General features: G+C 31.0%; 1 protein-coding gene across 1 annotated transcript in view; it reads right to left on the bottom strand.

Moving 5' to 3' along the window:
• The window catches only part of LOC135128439 (inhibitory POU protein), an 88,069-nt gene that overhangs the window by 15,302 nt on the left and 46,781 nt on the right, over nucleotides 1-25,986 (bottom strand). Inside the window, exons 2-3 of the mRNA XM_064055347.1 lie at nucleotides 24,119-24,175; nucleotides 8,974-9,147 (exon numbers count right to left, since the gene is read on the bottom strand). Of these exons, the coding sequence (XP_063911417.1) occupies nucleotides 8,974-9,147; nucleotides 24,119-24,175 (231 nt within the window). The remainder of the gene's footprint in view (nucleotides 1-8,973; nucleotides 9,148-24,118; nucleotides 24,176-25,986) is intronic.

Genomic DNA, 25,986 nt, shown 5'->3' on the forward strand with positions numbered 1-25,986 from the left:
ATGTAAAAATTTGACATTTAAGTGGTTAATATTACAAACAATAAATTAAAATCTGATCACAGTTTAAAATTTTTTGGGCTGCATACATACGCAATTTTTTTGTGAAAAAAATATTTTCCATTTTTGAAATCATCTCCTTTATCTTAATAAATTTAAAATTTATGTAATAATGCGAACATTACAATTCAAAAATTTTTAAACCGCCATAAATTTGAAAAAACTACAAGCTCACGTCATCAAATCAGATACAAATTTATAGGTGGTCGTAATTTCAACAATATGTTCAAAATTAGAGCATAACACATCCATAATTATAAAAAAAATTAGTTTGTACATTTAGTTTGTCTTTATTATATTAATTCCGAATGACTTAATTTTGTATGTTTAGAGCTCACTGTTTCGATTGATCAAAGCGATGAAACACCCTGTATTGTTAACTTGAGTTAATATGTGACACTAGAAAAACCCACAGAAGTCAATAAGTAGAGTTCTCATTATGGTTAATTAATATTTACAAAAATGGCAATTGTGTTCTTATGAAATGATCTACTTTTTATTTTAATTTTTTTAATGAATTATTTAAGTATGTACATATTTTCTTATTTTTATTAGTCATTTAAATAAATACGGAGTTGTTTTATATTAGTAAAATATTGTTTAATAAAACCATCCACTAATAAATATCCTTCGGTAAAAGTCTCAGCCATCAACAGACAGACTTATTATTTATTACAAGCTATTTGTGTGAAATCGGAATTTAAGTTGAACAATTAAGAATTTTCATTCATACTTCTCCTCTGTTTGCATTTCGTCATAGATAAAATTTTCATATCAGTCAATTTACATCAATTATTTCTATAATAAATCATAAATTGAGACTTTTTTTAACTGTGTACACAAATGAGCATCCTAGTAATTAGCTCATGCAACAAGTAGTTTGTAATTACTATTCTATACAAGTTTCCTGTTACATATTAGACAATTACTGCTGACGTAAAAAATTATCTCCTTTTTCACAAGTTCTACACAAATATCAATAACGAACACTTTATAACAGGATTCTGCTAAAGCTTACGTTACACTCAGTTTAAGGCAGCATTTTTTGTATACGACTATTGTATTAACTAATAACTAAGTACTAACAAACAGTCCTGCATGTCGTAAGTATTATTCCGAAAACTTCGTTTTGATTTTTCTTGATTTCCTGTTTATGCGTATAATTTGGGGAGCCATCAGGAAAGGAAATGATAGCTTCTATTGGAATAAATTAATTTTGTAGGAGAATGACCTGTTTTTATAAGTATACGTTCAGTCTAACACAATTTGTTGTCGTCATCAATGCCAAGATATTTCAAAGGGGTGTGTTTGTTCCTTACAAAATAGAACGGCATGAATATTTAATTAAAAGCATGTTCAAAGAAATAATTTAGTATTGTTGAGTTCTATTTCGTGAAGATGAAACAGAGTATTAACCGATAATTACGATAAAAAGTATCTAATCGACCTTTAACGTTATTTGTGAATGTTGTGACGTTGGTTTTTCGTTGTGTTTTAACGTGTAACATACTGGAAGTAATGGAGCGGTTTGTAAGAAATTCAATTTTTGCTTTTATTAACCGTTTAGGTATAAATTACACAAATTTGGCGTTGGTTTTCTTTTCATAGAAACTACGACAAATTATTATTGATTTACTTCTTCCATCGCTGTGGAAAACTTTAGTAACATCAACAATCTGACAAATTTTACTAAATCGGCCAACAAAAATATGCTAGTTTGCGAATAATAATAGAATGCAGTGTTAGTTGAATTAAGTTTTAGTTAAAAGAAAAGTCTTTACAATGTATTAGGTTTATATATTAGTTTTCTAGCTTTTATGCGCTAAAATATGTGCATTTTCGTAGCAATATTTTAACTAAGTACTAATGTACTGAAGAATTGAATGGAAAACTTTACTGAATCTTTTGTGTGCAGTTACTTTATCACATCATTCAGAGTTAAAATAAACTGATTTTATAAAAGACCTTCTATGTGTGACTGTGTTAAAATATGGTATTTTACTCACCGTTAATTTAATTTCGTGAAATTCTGGATTATTACAGAATACAGCGTCATCGACAAATATTATTTCAGTTGACAAGAGAATTGACTAATTTTGACATATTTTCCTTGCACCACTATTCTCGAACCTCAGATCCCTATAACGGGTGCTCATTTGAAAAAATTATCAAGTTGGCGTTGCTTTTTGATAGAAGAAAACCCAGCAAAAGTCACTTGTGTTTTATTAATCCATACTCTTGACAAAATAAAACAAACAGGATTACTTTCTATTTGACAAGTTTTTTCTTTATTGGTTCGCTCTAAATTGATCCTGATTTATTTGGAATTACTATTACTAGTAATAACTACACATGCTAAAATTAATTAGATTTAATAAATTTACCCCATTTGTCTCCTGGTTTTTATCTTTTCTTGTTTTTTCTTTTGCTGTTTATCTATTATCTCGCTTTCCTATCTCTACTTTCTTTTACTTTGTTAACTGATGAAATAAAATTGACTTAGTACTTTTTACCTTTCCCTGTTATATCTTTTATGAAAAATTCATTCTTAGTTTAAATTTTGTCGTTTTTAGTTTCTTGCATCCACCTTAATTCTGCTACAGGTACACGAAAACCACAGTTGAAATGTTTTGAATGGATTAATTGAATGTTTTTGATCTAAAAATAATGTCTGATAAGTTTTAGATTATTATTTAAATGGCAATATGACAAAATTACAAGAGACAATTTATGAAAATACGGCACTGGTTTTAACATACAGGGTGATTGGATACTCTATCGCCTAATTTTATTGGCAAATGAAATCGAAAAAATAGTCGAAAGTTATTTCGATTGAATTTTCCTCGCCCCGGAAGTACAGTCCAACAAATGCTGCTTTTTTGAACAACTATACAATTTGATTTTGCAACATTTTAAATTCCATTTATAATAACTTTTCCAACTTCTAACTTGACAGAATCGTCATATTCATCCCCACTTATAAAAGGATTTTTTGCGAAAACTTGTATGCCTAGCGTAAAAATAATCAAGTAAAAAGTTTGTTATTTTATAAAATTTGAACAAATTGTTGGTGAGGATGATTAGACAAGTTTTGGTTATCGTTTTACCATCCACGAAATGTTCCTAACATACACGTAAAATTTGACGACAATCGGTCAAGTAGTTTCAAAGATTATCTACATAATAAAAATCGACGCAAACGACAGACCGACAGACGGAAACGCGAAACCTGCTTTTTCGTAATCTGAAAAATTATGAGCATTTCTCATAAATAGAGATTTCAGAATTTTAAATTTGTTAAGCTATCAAAACTACTTTCCCTTATCGTTAATTTTATTATTAAAAAATCGTTTGAATACTTTACAAAGCAGATATTTTAAATAATTGACTATGCTTTCATTAGCATTATTAACTTAATTTTTTGCCATATAATAATAGCCGTTAAAATTATACAGCAGTGGCCTGAATCGCCCTGTATATTGTTCATTCATTAATTTTTCGACGTAAAGTAGACACTCATATCTTTTTCATTTTCAACAAACTGATTTTATGATACTTGTAGCTTTTTGTATTTGATTCATTGGATACACCTAATTATTCCAACATTTTCTACGAGCTGTTTGGCTACTTTTCCATTTCATTTATCAGGTACCTATATGTTTCAATCAAGTAAACAAAAAGTTGAAATGTTTGTTTCTGACACATTTTCTAACCTTATTAAGACAACGTAACCTAACGAGAAAAATTTCAAGAACTTTGATTATTCTGTAACAAATACTTACTACATTTTCATTTTCAACCCTGCTAATATTTATATTGATTCTACCTTGTTAATATTTGAAGTTTTTTGTATATAAGTCGAAAGAAGCCCAAATGCAATATTTGTTTAATAGAGGTGCCTTATTAAGCTAAGCTAATAAATTTGTTCACGTTATCCATTAATTGAAACTAAAAATTGAGAAATTGATATTGTTTTTTGTGCCTTCCTTGCTTAATCTAAATAATAATAATTTTTACTGTCTAAAGTTTTACACTAGATGCAAAAATGCTTGATGTCAAGGGCGGCCGAGCCAGTACTGCCCTGTGCTTTTACCAGAAAAGGTCTTTACAGATAAGTTATCAGTAACCGGGTTTAAGACATCCGACTGTGACTGCCTATTAACTTATAATAAAGGGAGTTAAATTGGGGTGAAGCCATAAACACACTAAATGTTTGCGTCTAGTATACCTGATGATAAGACTGTACTTCCTCACTTGGCCTCTAGCTCCTACGGATTCTTTTTGTACTTTTTTTGTATTATAGTTGTATGTTATAAAAATGAAAAACAAAATTCGAATTACGAGCCAATTAATTTCGAAATGTACAAAACTTTGCTGATAAGATGTAGAAAATATATGTATTTCTTTTTGATTGATCATGTATTTAAAAAAAAAGATATACAGAACCAACTACCATTATTCTTTTAAATTTTGTAAATGACTGCCACCAGTGAAATGACGGATTGACTGTACTGTGTCAATGTAAGTATTAAATTGACTTGTGTGGCTCGTTTAAACCTTTAGCATCCTTAATCGAGGTGGGATCGTTGAAGCGAGGCTAATCGAAGCGCTTAGAATGTGATATTGATAATTTAGTTGTACAGAAGGCAACAAAATCACTGTCAAAGAGAGCCATGGATTTATGAAGATTTATGTTCGATAGAATTTTTATCTTGTCAGATTACCGTTAATTTGAAACCAATCATATTCCGTCCTTTCCAAAAAATTTCGGGCAAATGACATTGACACGAAAATCGCATTCCTATTGCTTTGATTGAGCTCATTTTGTCCGAAATCTTTTGGAAACGACTGTACAAACTTTCAAAAATCCACGGCTGCCTTTGATCATGTTTTTTATTGCCGTCTCGTATATACTTTTTCGCTTACGCTCGGGAAGTATTGTAATCGAGTCCGTCGACCGAATTTGTAATTAACTTTTGAATCAAAATGTATCTGTGTATCAACCGTAAAAAAATTATTACGTCATTTCAAAATTTTGCCGAATAAATGCTAGCTAAAGTGTGCAAAATATAATCAGTCTGTACTTGTAATTTATCACTGCATTCATATTTTTTAGATTTTCTTATACAGGATGACTCAAAAAAATTAATAAGTCAGTCAATTTATTTTATTGAATAAATCAAGAATTGCAAAACTGAATGCTTTGAAATCTTGCGGACGTTTTAAAGTCATTGTAGCATGGTAAATTGTTAATAAAAATAAATCTGGTTATTGGCCCCAAAAAATTGATCTCAAAAATTTTCCCGAATAAATTCTACCTAAAATTTGCAAAATATGATGAGTTTTTACTTGTCATCATTGCATTAATCTTTTTTATTTATCAATCGAGTCACTTGATTTTCCCGAAAATGTGAAAATACGAACGTCTTTATTTAATAAGAATTATAATAATGACATTCAAGATATTTTGTCGACTGTAGCTTACTACTTAATAATTTTGATCCTCTGTTTTGACGGGACGAACTCATTCAAACCAAATTAATTTTTACGTGACATTCTTCCGATGTATAAACATAAACACTTTCAAGTTGTTTTTCTTATCGAGGATAACCTAAGGACGTACAGTAATAGAGTCCATCGGGAAATTTGGTACTTTCATATTTTCTCGATTTTTTATAACCCCTAGACAATCAGGTAACTAGGGGAAGTCTAGGGGATGCTGAGCGTCCCCTAGATCTAGACAAGTTATAATTAACCAAGAGCAATAAATAAGTCTGGACCGTGGGCATTGTGATCCGGTTATTGCAATTCGTAAAAAACATCTTTTAGTTTAGTTTCTGTTTCACTCTCACGTCTACAGGTTAATAAGTAGTGTTATCGCTATTTGTCTTAAATTACAAGTACCATAAATGATTTTCAGTTGAGTAATCAGTCGCACCTCTGTTATTACATATGGCAAACGTGATTAAATTGTTTTATTATTTTATTGATTAATGAATCATATTCAAGAATAACAATAATATAATACTTTTATTATTAGTACTACAATGCATCTATCCAAACTGATATATGCGTTTTTGCAAAAATGTGGATGACATCAACACAAAAACAAACCTTTACTCAAACATTAGATACATATTTTTATTTTAGCTTATAATAGTTGCCATAAAAAACAATAAAATTCGCAAAATCAAATCTTTTAATTTTTCGAAAGAGCTGGATTTGACAAGCTGTACTTTATGGACGAGGGAAGTTCTGTCGAAGTAATCTTCGACCAATTTTTCATTCTATACAATTGATCTCTTGCTAAAGTTGTGTCAGAAAAATAAATTTTACATTTTTTTGTAGAGCAAATCGAACAGTTTAAAAATTTGTACAATTTTTAATTAGCAATGCAATTCGGTATTCGAATTAAGTTTAAAAAATTTTATTAATAAAATTGTTGCAGCAAACAACATTGCCTAAAAAATAAATATAACCTTCTTGATGATTTGAGGTTTAAATTGTTGAAATATTTTTTCACCTTACCTACTTCAATCCTCCGACTTCAGGAAAATTACTTTTCTCAAAGTGAACAACAAAATAACGTTTGAAATACTAGGAGGAGCTATTTTGATCCACGAGAATTTCCTATTCAATAATCCAATATTTCTTGTTCCACACACAAACCGCTAATTTTGCCTCTAACAACTTTTTGACTTTAATATTAGAGTGGATACAACTTTTATGATTTGACAGATGCTATTTTCATAACAGGTGCTGTTGATACAGTTTACCTGATGGTAAACTCACAACTTATCTATCTTTCCAAAATTTAGAAATGTTTCATCTCATCCAAACAGCTCAATACAGAAAGATGAAATAGTTGATTTTAATATAAGATTTTCACTTGAATTACTCCTATCTCTTAATTGCTTTCTTACAGTGAATCTAAAAATAGCAACTAAATGGCAGGTGTGCAAACTACAACTTAAAAGACAAACAAAAAGCCACAACTCCCTAGAATGGTGGAAATATCCCAGGTAAAACTTTTTCTCTTCCTTTCCTTTACACATTGTGTGAGACAAAAATATTACCAACTTTTGAGTGTGTAGTAGGAATTTTATGTCAAATTTTGAAATTTGTCATCAGAATTATTTGTCAAACAGAATCTTTGGTTTATTTAACATTTTACGTTCAGTTATATGTATTAAATGTGTTGCATTATCCAGAAAAAAACCATGATCTTGTTCAATTTAAGAAAAAAAGAAAAACAAGTGGCGGCCGAAATGTTAAAAATTTCTGAAAAATCGTTACATAATTTACTAAAAAATACAGGTTCAAGTGGTACGGAGTACAAAAAAAAATTATCTACTATCAGTAATATAAAAACTCGAGTAAATCTTGTAGATTTAATGTTAATCAGGGAAATTGTGTATAAAGTGATTGCATCTAACGAACACGTAACTATTAAGTCGCTTCATGATAGAGTTATGTTAGAGATAACGGACTTTAAAGTTGGACCCAGGGCACTTAACACATGGATTATAAAAGTTGGTTTTAAATATAAAAATAAAATCGATTGTTTTCAATGGAAAAACTATGCACTAAGCTAAGAAAAACGAAAGTTTTGGGCGAATATCAGCACCACATTACACCAAAATTATAGAAACCCCTTTTTCTGGATGAAACATGGATATTTAGCAAAGGTACTAAGTATATGTAAAAAAACATGGCAAGACGATTCAACATAAACTGCAATTAAAAAAACGGAAGAAGGATGTAGATATATGTAGTTCCACTGGCAATAAACACGGATTTACTGAAGAAGCGTCTCTAATTTTTAAGGCAAAAACAAAATCTGGCTATTAACGTGATAACATGAACCAGGAAAGCTTTGAAAAGTAGTTTAAGGAGCAATAATTGATACCTAATCTTCCGGAACCGTCTGTTATTACAATGTATAATGTAACTTATCACAGTAGACTTCTCGTGTTCATTTTATTTTTGATAAGTACACTCTACTTATATTTATGCTTTTGTAGGCAGAAATTCCTCGAAAGAGTTAGACAAAGAAAAAAGTGGTGCCATGGTTAAACACAAGATAGATAGATTATTCTGAAAAAGCGATAAAAGATCAAATTTTGAATATTGTACGCAATAGACTTTCCGAAAAATAGTATCATTTAGATCACTATGCTCAAAAAGATGAACATTGTGTCCTAAGACTTCCACCATACCACTGTCATTGTAATGCAATTGAAATGGTATGGTCGGAATGTAAAATGTAATAAACCAAGTTCTCAATATCCCAATATACTCTGGGAAAATTATATTAAACACACGGAAAAAATCATAGATTCGGCATGGCAAACAGAAAAGATTCTGGGTAATTGTCAAACAAATCATGTCATTATCGATGTTAATTCCGTTTCAGATGATAGTAATAGTGAAGATGATGACAGTAGTGTTGATGATTTAGAGTTGTGTTAAAAATTAATATCTAATTAAAGAATAAAACTTATAGTTACTCAGTTAATTTTGAACTTCTTCAATTTGCATTGGTATGTTTCTAAGTATAGCAAGTTATCCGTAACATCCAAGAAAGCACTAAAAAAACGTCACAGTCTAAGTGTTTTGAACAGGGATATTTCCACGAGTTTACGTAAAACCACCTTCAAACATTCACTAACCAGCACATAGCGACCGAGTCCTTCAAATTAAAAATTAATTCAACCGGTTTATCAATGTTTCATTTGTTGAAAGTGTAAAATTGATATTTATTAGAGATAATCTGACCAGAATGTGAATATAATTTACAACTTTATCATTCCATCTTTTACGTGAATTGGGAATCATGCACCATTTACACATAATATTTAAAATAAATAGGATAAAAACATTCTAATTCTAAGCCTAGTTGTGTTAATTCAATACCTGATGCGGCCTACTAACCGGCGGCGGCGCCCCCATGCTATGGTGGTACATCATGTCGTGTTTGAGTTGGGGGAGACCCCCAGGTCCTCCCGTGCTCTGATGTTTGATGTCGACGGCGGCTAGCGCTTCGGCACGGCTTATCAGTCCATCGTTGAGTCCCGAAAATAAGTCCCCCTAAAAAAGCAAATTACCGTAATGACCGTGCGGTTAGAGCAGGCCTCGAGCAAGCAGAACAACAAAACACAAAAATACCTCACGCATAAGACACAACAGGCAATCGTGGTGTAAATATTGAATTAGGCCAGCGCTCAGCAACGTAAACCCGACTCAAGCCAGACTACTTCAAAATTTATGCGTCGGAATTATGATAAAATGATATGGTAAATTATTTATGATTTTTTCACTAACTTTTGCACCGGTTAAGGAATTACGCCCGCTTTATAAATAAAGGACTTAAGTGATACGTCTGCTCTTTAACACATTAAAAATTTATGCACGTCGTTTTCAAAAGCTATGCGCTATGTTTGATTTATTTAGCGTAATTCTCACCTGTTGATGCGACACGATTCTATCGACTCATAAGATTTTCTTTTATGCAATAAAATCAGCTTTACTGTAAATCTATGAGCTTTAAATGCGGATGTTGTTTGTTTGAACATGAAACATTTCACATTTTAAGATGACAAGCGATAATCTGTTCCGTCATTGTGTAGAGAGAAAATCTATTCTACAGTAGGATGGTGGATTTATAACTCATAATTTAATTATTGCTTCTGGTTTGAATGCCTTTTCACTATTCTCTTTTACATCTCTTTATTTTTATTTAAAGGAAAAAACTTGGCACAAAACACGGCTTCAATAAACAATAAATAAATAAATAATCTCTGAATATTTGTCACCTATAAACTTATTAGGTACCTACCTGGGTCTAAAATTGATTTAGTTTCCAACAAAAAAAAATATATAAAACTGGATTACTGTAAAAATAATAAATACTTCCATTATACAACTAGTACAACTACTATACTGCAATATAAAAATAAGTGACTCGCTGTTAATTAGTATATACTGAACAGATTTCATATATTGTTCCAATCAGAGGTCTTTAAATTCGGCAAAGCGTAAAATTGGACTATTAATTTTAAAATCCCGCATTTTGTTATTTGTTCAGGTTTTACCAGTGTATGTTTATTTATGAAAAACGTAAATGTTGATCTTGTTAGTGCATTTTTAGTATATAGAGTTTTGCTTTTATTTAATTAAGTAATTATGTAGGTATTTAAAATGTTATTTCAAACATGCTTACTCCTCGAACGGAAGCGAGGAAAATATTATAAACAGGATACATTTCACGAACGACTAATTTCATGTTTCCTCGACGCTTCATAGCTTCTAGAATACGAAAAAGTAGCTCTGTCATGTGTATGCCCGTCTGTAGTTTGTCATTTCTTGACGATGCTATTAGATAAATCAAATTTTAGATTTATTTTAACAATATCATGGTAAAAAATCAGTTTAGTTTTGTCGAGAGAATGTCAACGTAGTTGGCGAATCGCGTCGACAATTTTTTTTTGTGTGATGACGTTATTTCGACAAAGTTTTGCAAAATAAATCCTACCTGAAGTCTGCAAAATAATATGCTTCGAAGTCTGCAAATTATTAATCCAAACTTATTTTTAGCTCTACGAAATTTTACACTTTATCTTAAAGTATACAAAACCGATTGTTCTAAACTTTTGTTCCCGCTTTCAGGTTATTGTGCACATGATAAATAGTTGATCAGCATTTTTATATCTTCGTCTCTTCCAAAAACTTAGTGATGTTTTAAAATTTTAATGGAACTTCAATAGCTCAAAAAATATGCGTCTATACAAACATATAGGAATAGATTATAAAGGATGTCTTAGAAAAGTGAAAGAAAGAAACAATTTAATAGGTATGATAAACCGTTTATTCCATATTCTTGAAATTCTAGTAGCACTGCTGTTTTTATTAAAATGATACATTACAAAATTTTATTAAGAAAATCCATATCCTCGTTCAAAAACGAAACCTAAATTTTGTTAGTGAAATATAGAAGATGTCACTAGTGATTAGTCACTACAGGTATACCGATCTTGTATGTCCCACTAATATCAGCCTGTTTGTCTTATTAGGCATATAAGATTAAACACATTCCGGACACCAGACAACCATTGAAATAAGTTGTTCTGATGATACCTAAAAATACTAACACTGCAGTCTTTAGATTTTTATTGAGTTGCCTATCCTTTAGCGGAATAAATTACACGGAAACTTAACTTCTTTATTAGATTGTGCTTCCAGGGCGAGAGAAGTTGTGTCTAGACAATTTTAGAGCAATGCCACTATCATAAGCACATTACGAAGAAACATTTTATCATTTTTATCGAAGTCGGTTTTATGTAACTGCTTGCTTTTTGAATTTTTTTGTATTATATTTTATTTTAATCGTTAACGTGTCCATAAAATCAAAATTTAATGACAAAATGCCATCGAAAACTGCAATGGAAATGTTGTTAGTGGTTCTGATAAACCCACTGATCTTACAACATTTTAATATCAATTGAAATTATATCCTTATTCGTTTTTAAATTAATGTATGGTTATCCTATATACAGTACAAAAGATTTATACTTAAAAATTCTTAAAATTATAACTTTGTACATATACAATTAACTTAAAAATTACTTATTTATTACGGTGTCCCGGATAAAGTTCCGCGCTCTTATATTTGAGAACGGATAGAAATATTGAAATTCTGTAAACGCCTTTGTTACTGGCTTGAAAGAGGAACCTTAATTTAGTACACTGCAAATATGACGTTGAGGTCATGGCCCAAATTTATATTTTTCTAAAGGATTTTGATATGTCATTGAATTCCGATTACAATGATATATAACACTTATTATATGTTTTACGTTAGTTAGTTAGTTTTAACTCTAAATAATATAAAGTAATGTCAAATTTTAGGGTTAGAAATCTTGAACTGCTGTAAAACTTCTTTATTGACTGCCGAAAACGGTTGAAATTTTTAATTCGGAAAAACATGTAAGTATTATGAAAATTGAATTTAGATTTAATGACCTCAGATTTATTTTCGTGGTGACACATAAAAAAAAATAAAATAGGAATATTTGTGCCTTTTTAACACGTAATACTCGATTAACCGCCACAAGTTAAGAACTAATAAGAAGTTTTGTGTTCAGTGCGAAGAACGACAATGCTGCTTGTAAAGTAAAGTGGTAGTTGTTTTATTTCACTCTAATTCGATTTTTTTATTCATAAATTTTATTTTCTTATTGACCGAAAATGAAAAATGTGTTTTATACCAATAATAATTGCAATTTAATGATCTGTCAAAATCCGTCACGCTGCAATTTAAAAAAATATAGGTGTGCGTCCCGTCTTGCAATGTAGTAAGTTATAAGCTTTTCTCTTCAAGCTAAAAATAATGGCGTTCACAAAATTTCAATATTTCCATACGATCTTCAAGATATAGAAACGCGGAATTTTATCTGGGATAACTGTATATATGTTACCTAAAATGTAAGAGTTTTCAATTTACAAAATATACATATCATGCTGACTTAGTTGTAGAGCAATAAACAGTTTAGTTTCTTTTATATAATTCATTATAGACAGTTTACAGAAAATATAACTCATGTCTCATTAGAAAAGTGGTATTTAAAAATAGCAACTTTGGGAACGGCAACATAAAGACGGTTAACTTCTATGGCACTCAATCAAGTTAGTTTCAAAACTACTACTGATGTTCGCAAAATAAATTAGGATTAAAGAATCTATAAAATAAAAACTATTCAAGAATATTATAAAATTTACTCTAGCACTTTGGATTGCAATAAATATATAACTAAAACAATAATCTGAACCAAAGTAAAGAAATATAAGTTATTTTACTTTCTGGCAAATTGGTCTTATCCGAACTGCGGTCCACATTTTATTCAAATAGCAGATAGTTAGGTACATGGATACTTTTGACAGAATTGAGCTCCCTTCTCGACCTATAGGGATACAGGGGGTTATGGCAATTGAATAAATTCGGAAGATGGTAGAAATATCATTTATTGTGTTATAATTTATAAACCTAAATCTTGGGAAAACCAAATTTTGTTAGACTCAAACTACTTAGGTCATTAACAATAACAATATCATCACAATTTACTGATATGTATGTGTACATGTGTTTAGTAGTTCCTTAACAATAACAATACCATCACAATTTATTAATATGTGTGTGTACATGTGTTTAGTAGTTCGTTTTTCTATACCGGGTGTCTAGAAAATAATAAAAAAATTCTTTATGATGTGGATTACAATTTTATAAAAGAAAAATTGGCAACACTGTACGCACCTAATGCGAGAATACCTCCGGCTTACTTCCTGATTTCTTAGTAATGATGGCGACTGAAATCCACCTTTTATTATTATTTTTTTTTAGGACAATAACAATAACAACCAGTAGTCATTAATCGTTGTCCATTATTATTAATAAATCAATTAAAAAAAATATATTTTAAGAAGACATTTATAAATTATAAACAAAAACAAAAACAACAAAAGAAAAATCCATTAAAGCATAATCAACTAAAAACTGGAAATGTTCAAAATTCCTGCCTTGTGTATATAAGTAGGCTCGTAATGTTTCCAAATTTTAATCATTTTTTGTTAGTTAGTCATCAGTACTTGCTAAGATAAAACTGATTTTGGCAAATGACATATTCTCTAAGAGAAGAGAGGGCGGGTGGGCGGGGCTAGTACCTGCTAAGATAATACTGATTTTGGCAAATGACATACCCTCTAAGAGGGTGGGTGGGCGGGGCTAATAGCTGCTAAAATAAGACCGATTTTGGTAAATAACATACCCTCTAAGAAAACAGAACAGGAATAACTAGAACCTCAAGATTGTTTTAAATTGTTGAAAAAAAAAGGCCTCAAAATTAACCTAAAAACAGTTCAGGTCAGAATTTTCCAAAAAAAAACGAACAGTAAAATCCCCCAAAATTGTTTTAAATAATTTACAAAAAAAATCTCCATGGGCTCCCAAAATAATACACCAAACCTGCGGCAGTCAAGATTTTTTCAGATTCGTATAAAGTAAAACACTAAAAGCTCAAAAGATTTTTTCAACTTTATCCAGCAACAAAACACCAGATTCCTTTAAATTTATCCGAAAATAAAACACCAGGGGACCCAAAATTAACTGCGAACATTTTAAACATAGGATTTTGAAAATTTTGACAATTTTTTTTACTGCTTACTCGATTTTTGCTGATTTGTACCTTCGCTTTATATCAGACAAACATTGTTGTCAAATCGGATTTTATCAAATTATTATAAAAACAACACAACCATATCTTTGTGAATTCTAACTAAAATAGTAAATAAACATAATCATAGGCGAAAGAAATATTAACTAACAGTTTTTTTACTAGTTATTGTGATAATGAATGTGTTGTTTAGTTGTAAAACGTAGCAAAAGAACCAGTTTTAATATTTTTTTTACTATTTTTTCCAGAATCACCAGTTGATTGTTAAGAGCGTAGCGGAAAGTTAATCCGCTATTCTCCAAACACCCCGTATTTTAACCTCGGTAACATAACAACAAACAAAGTGAATTGACTGACACTAAATTTCGAAACATGTGTAGCATCTCCACATCACTTACTAATTTATTAATTAAATTAAAAAACATACACCACCCTTGATTCAAAATTTTAAGTATTAAATAACTTTGTTCGTCGCTTAGAGGCCTAATATAGGTGAGAGCGCTCAATACCAAATGAGAATCTTACCGCAGTTCAGTCATGAATTGTAGTATTTTTTCTAACAAGGTATGAAGCAGTTGAAAAATTTTGTACCGCAGTTCGGATAGGTTGCGGCAAATCGAGTAATACTACTTACTATCAAATTTCTAGCATTCCTAAACAGATATTTATGTTTTAACTAAACAGTAATTTGAAGTAAGTTTGATTACGTTTTTTGCTGGTCACACATTTTTTGAAAGCTTAATTACACTCTGCTGACATGTAATAGTACTTAGGTTGTAATTTAAGCACACCGTCTCAAAAATAAAAGACTTTCCTTTTACGTTAAAATCAAAGGGTTTATTTAAAAACTTAAAATTAGAGGCCGACAGTATTTTACGTTCTACCATCTAGTGATAAAATGTTATGAAAAAATAAATAAGGTAGCTGGTTTGTGGACTTTCACATTAATAAAGTATGCTTATAATAATATTTAAATAATGGGTACAAACAAATACGTACATCAAAAAAATTAGATTTTACGTGTAAGGAACAAGGAAATATATGGCTATAAGTTAAAAGTAGGACAAAACCATCAAGGTGAATAAGTTTGTATTCAGAGGAAGTAAATTCGGTGTAAAACACGTGTTGCTTTCTATGATTATTCGAGAAACTTGATGTTTTCGTTGAATTAGGAATTCCTCCTAATTTCCATGTTTATTTTCAGTTCGTTTTGTTTTTTATATTTCAAACGTCAGTACCTGCGTGCGTTTTAGTAAACCTGGCTAATATTTTGACATGGCAGTAACCGTTCGGCAACATGTGACTTATAACCTGACAACATAAGTGAAATTTTACGTTTTATTTTCACCAAAAGTGACATGCTCTCCGACGGAATATACATATAAAAGCGTCGACTTTAGATACGAAACTGACTATCAAGTTTGCATGAAACCCCGGAGGTTTATTTCGGTAAATCCAAAGAGGAAAACTTTGCAGCGTATATTCAAACCACAACTTGGTAGCAACAGCGGTGGAATATAGAGTTCTACTCGCACCGTTATGTTTCTTTGTTTTGATTAAAAGTTTGTTGTTAAAAAATGACGAGTTCAAAATGATTTACTTCCTTAATCTGTTGTCATTAATATCAGTCGACGAATAAAAAGACTACTTATGGTTAATGAAGCTGGTAGTTAGCCTTTTCGGAACGTCGGAAAGCTAAACTTCTCCCTTTAGCTTAATTGCCAAAGTTCTTAGTTGCGATGCGATAACAATAGCTCGGACAACAAATATTTGCCGTAAGTTATTTTAATGTGGTTTCCGATGGTTCGCCTATAAAGAGCCTTGCCACAAATTACGTTTCCGTCGATATAATGAATTCGGTATAATTTCGATTATAGCGCATAATGATTGGGCGCTGTTAGCAAGTCGTTCCATCAAGAACCATTAGGGCTCAGACTGTTATTAAAGCAATAAGTATAATCCAAGAAGGGATTCCTATGTGGAAAGTTGTCTGTGAAGCAACCGTACTCTTCGCATTACCGTCAAATATAAAGCTTAAAATTTCGAAATTCGCTGAGCCCGTGGGGTGGAAGGGAGTCGCGGAAGTATAAAAACAGCAGAGGGCTGCGTAAGTTAGTTCTTACAACTCATTTATAATTCAGGCCGGCCCCACTTGTTAGAGAACGGCTCGCGAGTTCCCCTCTACGAGCTTTCCTTCTCGTTTCCGGTACAATACTGCCACATCCGGCCAAGTTTTATTAAGTGACGGGTTATGGCTGGCTAATTGATTCCAGATTCGTAAAATTGTAGCCCTCTAAATGGAAGCTTTTCTGGAGGGACGGCGAGAAGCAATTTGTTAAGTAATGGACTAATAGCGCATTTCTTTTTCCTTTTCAATATACCTTTATGAAACTTTCGCTCACATAAGGGATAAATTTGAGAGTAGTCGACTATATTTAAGTGGCGTAAAGTAGGTAAAAACAGGCACACAACAATTTTACCTCTTTGCAATGGCAGGCTTCTTGAATTTAAAGTATGTTGTTACAATGGAGAGCATTCAAGGGCAATTACCTGTTCCTTTTTACTAGAGGTAAATACGTAAGAATTATCAACAAAAGTACGCTTGTAATGAGGACTGGATGACTAAATTGTCAGATTAATGTAAAACGTCGCACTTCACAAATTGTGTTTTAGTTTTTATTCGTTACTGTTCCAAAAATGTGGGTTGGTTCGTTTGATGGTGTAATTTTCCGTACAAAACATGTATTGACTGAATTACTTACAAAGTTCCAGAATTATTAATATTCAACAATAGTCACTGTTTTATATCCTCATGTGTTAGACTGTACACTGTAAACGAAGTGGTAATGAGGAGTACTATTTTTGCTGTAGGAATTTTATCCAAATAGTTATTTGTGTATCAAAGCCGTAGAGACAACGTTTTTTAGGCGGCCATACAAAAATTTATTAGTTATGTAAGTAATTTTGAAGTTAGAAAGTATTTTTCATTGTTGGAGGAAAAGTCCTGCAAATTTGATAAAAACCAAAGTGCTACTTTTCCTCTACTAAAAACAAAATTGGTATCGTTATGTGTTCTTATACAGTAATTGTGGAGTTCAAAAAAGTGACAAGTCAATCCACAAAAGTGAGAAGTGAGTCCAAAAAAGCGACAAACGAGTCCAAAAAAGTAATTTTGACATTTCAGTACAAAAAAGTAACACTTCATGGACCTGATTGGACACGTAAAATGACTAGATTTGTAATGGTCAGTCAAAAAAGATTTTAGTAGAGTCCATTCAGTAAGTGACTACTTTCTTGTTTACTCGAAGTTTTGACTACTAGAGTATGAAAAAATACGTCTTCCTTTCCGTCTGTCTGCCGTTTGTCTCCATATTTATTAGACCGATCTCTGAAACTCTTGTTTCCAGTGTTGTTACATTTTATATGTACTTTAATATCGTGTCATTTGGTAAAACGTTAACAAAAAATTGTCTGATCATCCTCTCTGACCATTTGATGAAGACATCTCAAAATTTTGGACAGTAAATACAATTTAAATTTAAATTTTGTAAAATAACATACTCCTGTACTTTCGTTTATGAATTTTTACAAAAAATCCGAAATGGCCAATTAGCTCGGTCGATGAAGCATTGTGTCTTTTTATTTTCCAAGTGTAATCCGGGTCCATCGGACGACTTGCCAATTTTATGTTTTCTCGACGTTTCATGACCCTTAGACTACCACAAAATTGGTCTCCCGTTTCCAACTGTCTGTCCTTTGTCTGTCCGTCTATCCACGTGTCTGTCTGCCTATCCGTTTGTCTGTGTCTATTTCTTATTAGATAGATAATATGTATGTATATTAGGAATATTATATAGATGGTAAAACGCAGTCCAAATTTTGTCTCGTCCCCACCAACAATGTGTTGATGTCGCTTCAAAATTATACATAGTACATGGGTCTTAAATTGTATAAAATAACATAGTCCTACACGTGTAGTTTATGAATCCGTGTTGATACCCGAGACATCCAGATTTAAAAAAAAATCAAAATTGTGAAACATTTTGCAATTAATTTTGAAACTTTAAAGTCAAAATTTTAAGGTTATCATAAGCATCATAAACTTTTAATCCAAATATATGTTTACCGCTCAAAAATTGATGACATCATCACAAAATTTTGCCGAATAAACCCTATCTCAAATGTGCAAAATATGATGGGTCTATACTTGTGATTTATATTTTTTGGAATTGCTTATACAGTGTGACTCAAAAAATTAATTATTTTAGGAACGACTTACTCCATTTTCTCGAAAATTTAGCAATACAATACTATTTAGTGTTAGAATTACATGCCTCTATCCGAATTGATATACGTGTCTTTGCAGAAACGTTGATGATGTCATCACAAAATTTTGTAAAGGAAAACCTCATTTGAAACATACGCGTAGCACACTTTTTTACATTTACTTTAACATTGTACATATACATATCTTAATTTTAAGTTATAGGGGTTGTCATAAAAATAAAATTTGGCAAATCAAATTTTATAGTTTTTCGAAAAAGTTGGCAATGTTATATTGTAATTCAGGAGGGCGGGAAGTTCTGTGAAAATAACCTTCGACAATTTTTGTTCTTGCACTGTGGCTGGTAAAGCCTATATTGTTAAGTTTTGAGGGTCATCATAAAATCAAAACAAAATCGCTAAATCAAATTTTATCATTTTTCGAAAATGCTGGATTTTTTGGACTGTACTCTAAGAGCGAGGAAAGTTCTATATAAAAAACCCCACCGATTTTTTTTTATGAATATATAAGATGTCAGTTAATATTCAAACAGATTAGAATGAATGTATCGAGTTGTATTAAAATATTTCCAAATAAACTGTTTTAATGATGGCTAACTGTACCGTTTCCTAAATCTCATAGTTATATCCTTAGTAGTTTTTAAGACTTTTTAAATTCTCTTTGTCAATGAAAATGAACAGAGTTTTTTCACTTATCTATTTAGTTCTTTTTTGTTCGAAGCAGCCTTCAGAAACATCAATAAAAAAATCTAAAGGTCAATAAATAAAGCACGTAAATCAAGATAACGTTTTTTAGTCATTTTTGAAAAATTGAGCTTAACCATTGTCAAATAACTCTATATTTCTGCATACTCATCAACATTTTGAAGGAGCTGAACAAATAAATTATGATTGGTGATTTACAAAATTTCAAACAAATTATCTGTAGTCTTGTTTCCAAACACTTACATATTTAAGTTTAAAAATAAAACTCATATATAGTAGTCCAAGAAAGGTTAAGTTGTTTACAATAGAAAAGGTTTTAGGGTTGTAACTAACGTGTCTACTGCAGCTCGACCCACTGTTGTCATTTTGGTGGCTTTCACTAAATATCTAAATTTAAGCAAGAAATGTTTAGAAAACGATTTATTCCCAACGGGTAAGCTTAGTGCGAATGCGAACCACACAAGGGGTATTTATTTGCGGTCAACTACTTTTATGATGGTCATATAACCTTATAGCCCTTGGACTACTTTACAAAACATATTATTTTGTACTTAACAAAATTTTGGGATAACATGGTCAAATTTTTGGTAGAACTAAACAAACCAAACCAGTTTTGGTTAGCGTTTCACTATGTGTACAATAATACCAATGTAAACCTAAAATTTCACAGTGATCACTGACTATTAATTTGAAAGATTATCTGAAGATTATCTGATACATATCTTCGTCATTTCGGATACAGAGGGCAGCCAGATAAATGGAAAGGAAGACCTATTTTTTCATATTTTAGGAGCTATGAAACGTTTTGAAAACACGAAATTCTCTTTTCAAGTGGCCTCTGTTACATACCTCCCTTGATTCCGTCGGGTTAGTAAAGAAGGTTAATTTTGCTAACATAAATGCGAAGTAACAGACATACAAAATTTCAGTCGTTAGGCAAATCATGTAAAACCCAAGTCTGGTTCCTCATTCACGGTTTATAAAACGTCTATTTTCAGTCAAATAATTTCGTACACAATTTACGTTATTTTGTCCTAGCTACTGTATAATTAATATTTTAATTACGAATTTCACGTTACATCCAAATAATAACGATGTATTAGCTTCTGTTGCTTCAGCCTTGCTATTCTTCTTGATCACGAAAACCTCATCTCTTGACAACAAGCTGATGTAGTTCAGAATTTTTATTACTTCCTAGTTAAGCAAAACACATTCTATAAAAATTTACTGTTATATACTCCTACTGTTTATTATATTCAAATAAGATGTGAAAACAAAAACGCCTTTAAGCTGAGCAAGCTGGAGGAGCAAGTTACCATTCTTATCGTCTACAACTCAAATCGGACAATGAGAACCAAAAACGTCTTGTGTCGATTACACAACATTCAAAAACTACTAATATTTTACAAAAACGCTTGAACGGATGAATTGGCGTCTTAACTGGTTTTTACGGCACTATTCACTTATTTGTAATAAATAAGTTGTGACGTCATATTTTGTATGTTCTAAAAAAAATGCCATGTATAGGTCACCCACGGAAATAGTGGTTTTATGATTTTGGCTTTTCCAAACTCCTCGTTTGCGAAGAAGCAGCACCATAACTAATGTCTCTAAACCGGTAAGTCGGTTCTGTTTATGAGAAGCGTGCCTGCCAAACACAACAAAGAGCCGCTAATAAGCTGCATTATTCGTTGACGAGGGTGGCGAAGGAGTCACAGGGCATCTACGACTATTTTCGTAGATGCCCTATACATTCTGCTCCATTTTTGAATACCATATTGAATATTTTTGAAAAAAAATTGCACTTAGTGTTTTTCATTTTTGGTGTCCCTGAGTTCTTCACACATATTTTTACGCAACAAAAACTTCTACAATACTTTGATGATAATAAATTACTTAGTTCAGGTTGTTTATTAACACAAGAAATATTTAAAGTGATACTAGATACTTGTACAGTTATCATAGTAAAAGTTACAAGAATAGTATATTATTCCATTAAAGGAAGTAAAAGAAAGCAGGATTAAGAAAATTATTGAACTATTCGAAAGTTTTTGTGAAATATCAATAGCTTCTAAATTATTGAATATATTCCATAAATAGTTTCCACGCTATGTTATAAATTAATTGTAGCCTATTTTAAATTTTTTTCCTGCCTTTGTTTCGCTTTAGTAACAATAAAAATTCCCTTAACGCAGCTTCTAGAATTAAAGCTGAATCTGTCGCAAAGCTATAATAATGACAACTTTAGGTGTGAAATTTACTTAAAGAGTAAATACAAATTCACAAAATATGAAACATTTCAGAAAAAAATTCATACACCAATTCTGTGGTCAATAAAAATAACGTCATTGATCTCCAAGAATTAATTGAGAAGAGATTTACCTCTAGTGTTGTTCTCTTCTCTTTCTAACTTTTCGTTCTTCTTGTCCCTGAAGGTGCCCGTTTCGAAAGTGGGCGAAACGTGGTAACCCTTTTCAAATTTGACAGTCCAAACCCGGCAAACGTTTTCTGTCATATTTTCAACCTTCTTTCTGTAATATTCATCATTATGTCTAGTGGCTCTGGATTTATTTATAAGGGTGTTTTTATTGCTTAAGGTTTTGCGTTTGGCCAGTTTAAATGAACTTTGTATTTTAAATAGCCTCAAGGAAAAAAATTGGTGACGTTAACTTAGTAGAACGACTAATTAATGAAAAGGTCAACTATTTACAAGTTGTTATCCGTTCGGTTAAATTTACAAGAAACATAAAATACGGGTATATATTTGACAGTTTTAAAATTGATTCATAGATTCTTTAATAAAATGATTCAACACACAATTTATACTCGTAGAAAAAAAAAAACAGCACGGAGTAAAAATGTAGACTGAAAATATTTTAGAACAAATGCCAATGATATTCGAAAACAATTTATCTGGTATTTAAGCAAAACATAAATTTGAAACATAACATAAACGTTGTCAATAACCTTCGTGCTTAACGCAAATCAATTTTCGCCTTTGGTTTTATTTTATTGAAAACAAAGCTTAAATAATCTTTTAGTATTTTAAAGTAGAATAGGATAAAAGGAATAAGAATAATATTTGTCGACAGAAGTTTCATTCTAAACCTTTTTGTTGGACACTATTATATTTGTCACTTCTTATGGTTATAGTCTTAAATAATTTTCGATGTTAAAAGTACAATGCTGCAAAATTGTGAATTTTTGTCGCACAGTTTATTTTTTTAAATACTATTTGAAGAATTGTGGTAATAATATCATGTGTATTTTTAAAAATTATTTAAACATGGGTATTTTATTAAAAATATGTGAAAAGCCATGGCCCTGTGTAAAATAATAGGCATCTTGTCTCTGTTTTAAATACTCCTATTTAAGGCGTATGTAATTGTGTTTTGACCAAAATAAACATAAGAAAAACAGATTTTGCTGACAGACAGAACAAAGAGACGTTAGGTAGAAGTGGCGCGGATCAGTTGCGCACCACGGTCAGAAATGATCTAATTTTCACACAATTATAGACCATTTATTAATCGTCAAATATGTCCATAGAGCTTAAAATATTTTTATTGTTCTTAAATTTTCAATAGGTTCATTTCAAAAAAAATAAAACGTTGAGAAACTACTTATTTTTTACAAATATGTAAGAACTATTTTTTACAAAAGCAGATCTGCTGATCTATTTATCTCGATTATGAAACTCATGGAACTATAATATAGGAGACTTCTTATCAGACAGGTACCTGTGAGCAATGAGAACCCTTATAATCCCCTATTTGCGGGTAAGTGTCTTATGACCTTTTTGGTGATTAGACCTGCCACATTGGCTAAAATAACCCCCGAGCGCAAGTGACCAACACCCTCTAGAACATAGCCGGAAACGAGAAATCTGCATTTTTGTATTCTAAATCAAGAAAATATGTAATTAGGCATTCATGATAAGATTAGTTCAATATCGCACGCAAATCGTTGAATATAATATATTGCTAACTTATTTTAAATTATAATAAAATTAAAAACAAACTCATTTTTGAAAATGTTGAAAAACTTTGTCCCTGGTAAGACTAATAGTTTTGACTTAAGACTGTTTGCCCAAAATAAAAATCCGTTTTTTGTAGGGTCTTCGGCAGTGAAATCTTTAGCGGAAATAAATAAGTAAGAAACATATTTACTCTCATAAATTTCTCAGTGCGCAAAATTTTGATTCAGTATGTTTTACAATAATAACATAAACTGTCGGCAGTAACATCTGACTAAAACTTAACAATATTTATAAATATTTATGCATTTATAATTATTATTTTATATTGCTGTTTGTTGATGTTGAAATAATGGTGTGTGTTTCGAGAGAATTTGCCAGTTGAGGGGATCTTAAAACAATGGACGCAGCATTAACAGATTAGGATAATTTGTACTCGGAGCGGAGATAAATGGGGTGTGTACAACCTAACCTCTAAATGGGTTGAGACCCATGATAAATCTACTCCAGCTACCCCAATGTGCAGCAATGGAATTACAATGATTATCGCTTGTCTTTCTTGCTATAACTCTTCATCTATTTTCAGTTGAATCCACCTCTAGATAATTCTTTGTTAAATTTGTTGTTTCATACTTTCGTCGAGTTTTCTCCCTATCGTATTAGTGCGATTGTCGCTCTCATAATCTGATTTTGAATGTCTGGATGATTATTTTTCCATTTCGTTGTACACAACTAATTAATGTTTTGTCTCTTTAATAAATATAGCAGTACGGTACACAATACACCACTAGTATTTTATTTGTTGTAAAACAGCATGATAATATATAATTTCTTAAAAATGAACAAAGCGTATAAGAATGATAAAACTTACGTTATGTCTCGGCGACCACGAGTTGCACATAATTGAGGCATCTTCTAATATCCGACTCTGAAACATAAAACGTGATATGTAGTGGGAAATTTATCATTAATCTCTTGTGAATATCGCATGTAAAAGTTTTACCCGCACCCTAACCCCAACAACGCACCAGAAATTACATGCACGTGTCGAAAACACTCCTGTAATCACTTGATTCAAATTATTGAATTACGAGCTTGTTCAACTCAATCCAGTAAATCGAACCTCTTGCTTTCCAAATCTATACGATTTTTAAATAACAAATATTTTAAGTAAAGCAGCAGTTATTTTATTTGTTCAAATTCGGTTTAATTGTATTTGCACAATCTTAAAGCTTTGGATGTTTCAGCTGCATCATCTTTTACGTTTGTTTTAACGCGATCGATGATTAAGACAAGAACAGATGATGTCAAGCTTTAAGACAACGTGAGAAACATATTACTGATTCATGCACTCAATTAAAACATAAGGGGTTGCGATAAAATGTAACTAGGAAAGGCTACTACGGTACTTAGCAATTCTCTTTAAAGTTTCCTTCAAGACATTGCTAATTGTTATGAGATTGCGAAAATTATGCAGAAAGGCATTGAAAATTTTCACTTGATGTTAAATTTGTTGAAATGAAACGAGAGAATGGCTGTTATACAGCTTAATTACATTAAATTCGAGCAAATAAGGACTGGAATGTTCTTTCATTTCTCGTCATTTGATAAGTTAGATAGTATAAAAGGCAGTTTTAACAAGTTTTTTATAGCAGAGTACATATACGACATATGTGTGTGTTAGATATAGAGTGTTTCATCATAACTACTTGCTTTGAATAACCAGACTTTGCATTTTTTTACCTAAATATTTTTTAAATAATATACTGATGTTTATTAAAAGTTCTTATTACCATATTGAAAAACGGATATCAAAAATAGTGAACACAAAGTGTCATATATTAGTAAGAAATTTTTTAATTTCTTTGATTAATTTCTAGATACTTCTAGATACTTGGTTCGTTCCACCTGAGCAATAATGAAATACGTAATGTTGCAGATAATAAGTGTAAATAATTTGCAAACAACTGTGTGATACAATTTTCAGTTTTATTACACTGTTCTTAAAGAAATTAGCTTTTGTAGATGGAGCAAAAAAATACATGCATTCATACACAAATGTACTAAACAATATTGACTACGATTGTCTGTGTGATAATTTTCATGTGTTGATCGCGTGTTCCGTTTTTGTTGTTAGCTTTAATAAATAATTATTATAACAATGAATAAAATCATAAATTATTTATGAGGTCTATCTGAAAAAAATTTGTTACAAACTTAATTCGGACTCACACTGCCGTTGGGAAAATGTTGCACTGCACTGACAGTGGTTTGAGTATAATTTAAAGATTTGTTAATAAGTTATGCCAAAAATTAAAAATAATATAATACATAATGCACTTCTTTAATTTGTATGAATTTGTATCTAGGAAGTACAAAGTGAAAAACCGAATGTGTTTCAAATATTTGTGTTTATACTATTAATCAACACAGTCGGTGTTGTAAGTTAAATGAATAATACAAACCGCTAAAAAGAAAGAATATTATTAATAACTCTTAACAAACTCTTGTAAAACAATGTTAAAATAAATTATGTTATTGTCATATCCGATATTTTGCAGAGTAGTCCCATAATAAAAATTGCACTTTTTACGACTGCATTAATCTTGATAACGAGTGCAACATAATTACTAAAAAACTAGTCTAATAGAATTTTTAGGTCACGTACTGAGTTACACGTAAATAAAATTCTGTATAAATCATTGACTATGCATAAAGTTATTTAATATTTACTTCAAA

The sequence above is a fragment of the Zophobas morio genome, unplaced genomic scaffold (genome assembly GCF_036711695.1).
Source record: "Zophobas morio isolate AGI-343-1 ecotype UQ-CSIRO unplaced genomic scaffold, CSIRO_AGI_Zmor_V1 ptg000012l, whole genome shotgun sequence".
Lineage (NCBI taxonomy): Eukaryota > Metazoa > Arthropoda > Insecta > Coleoptera > Tenebrionidae > Zophobas > Zophobas morio.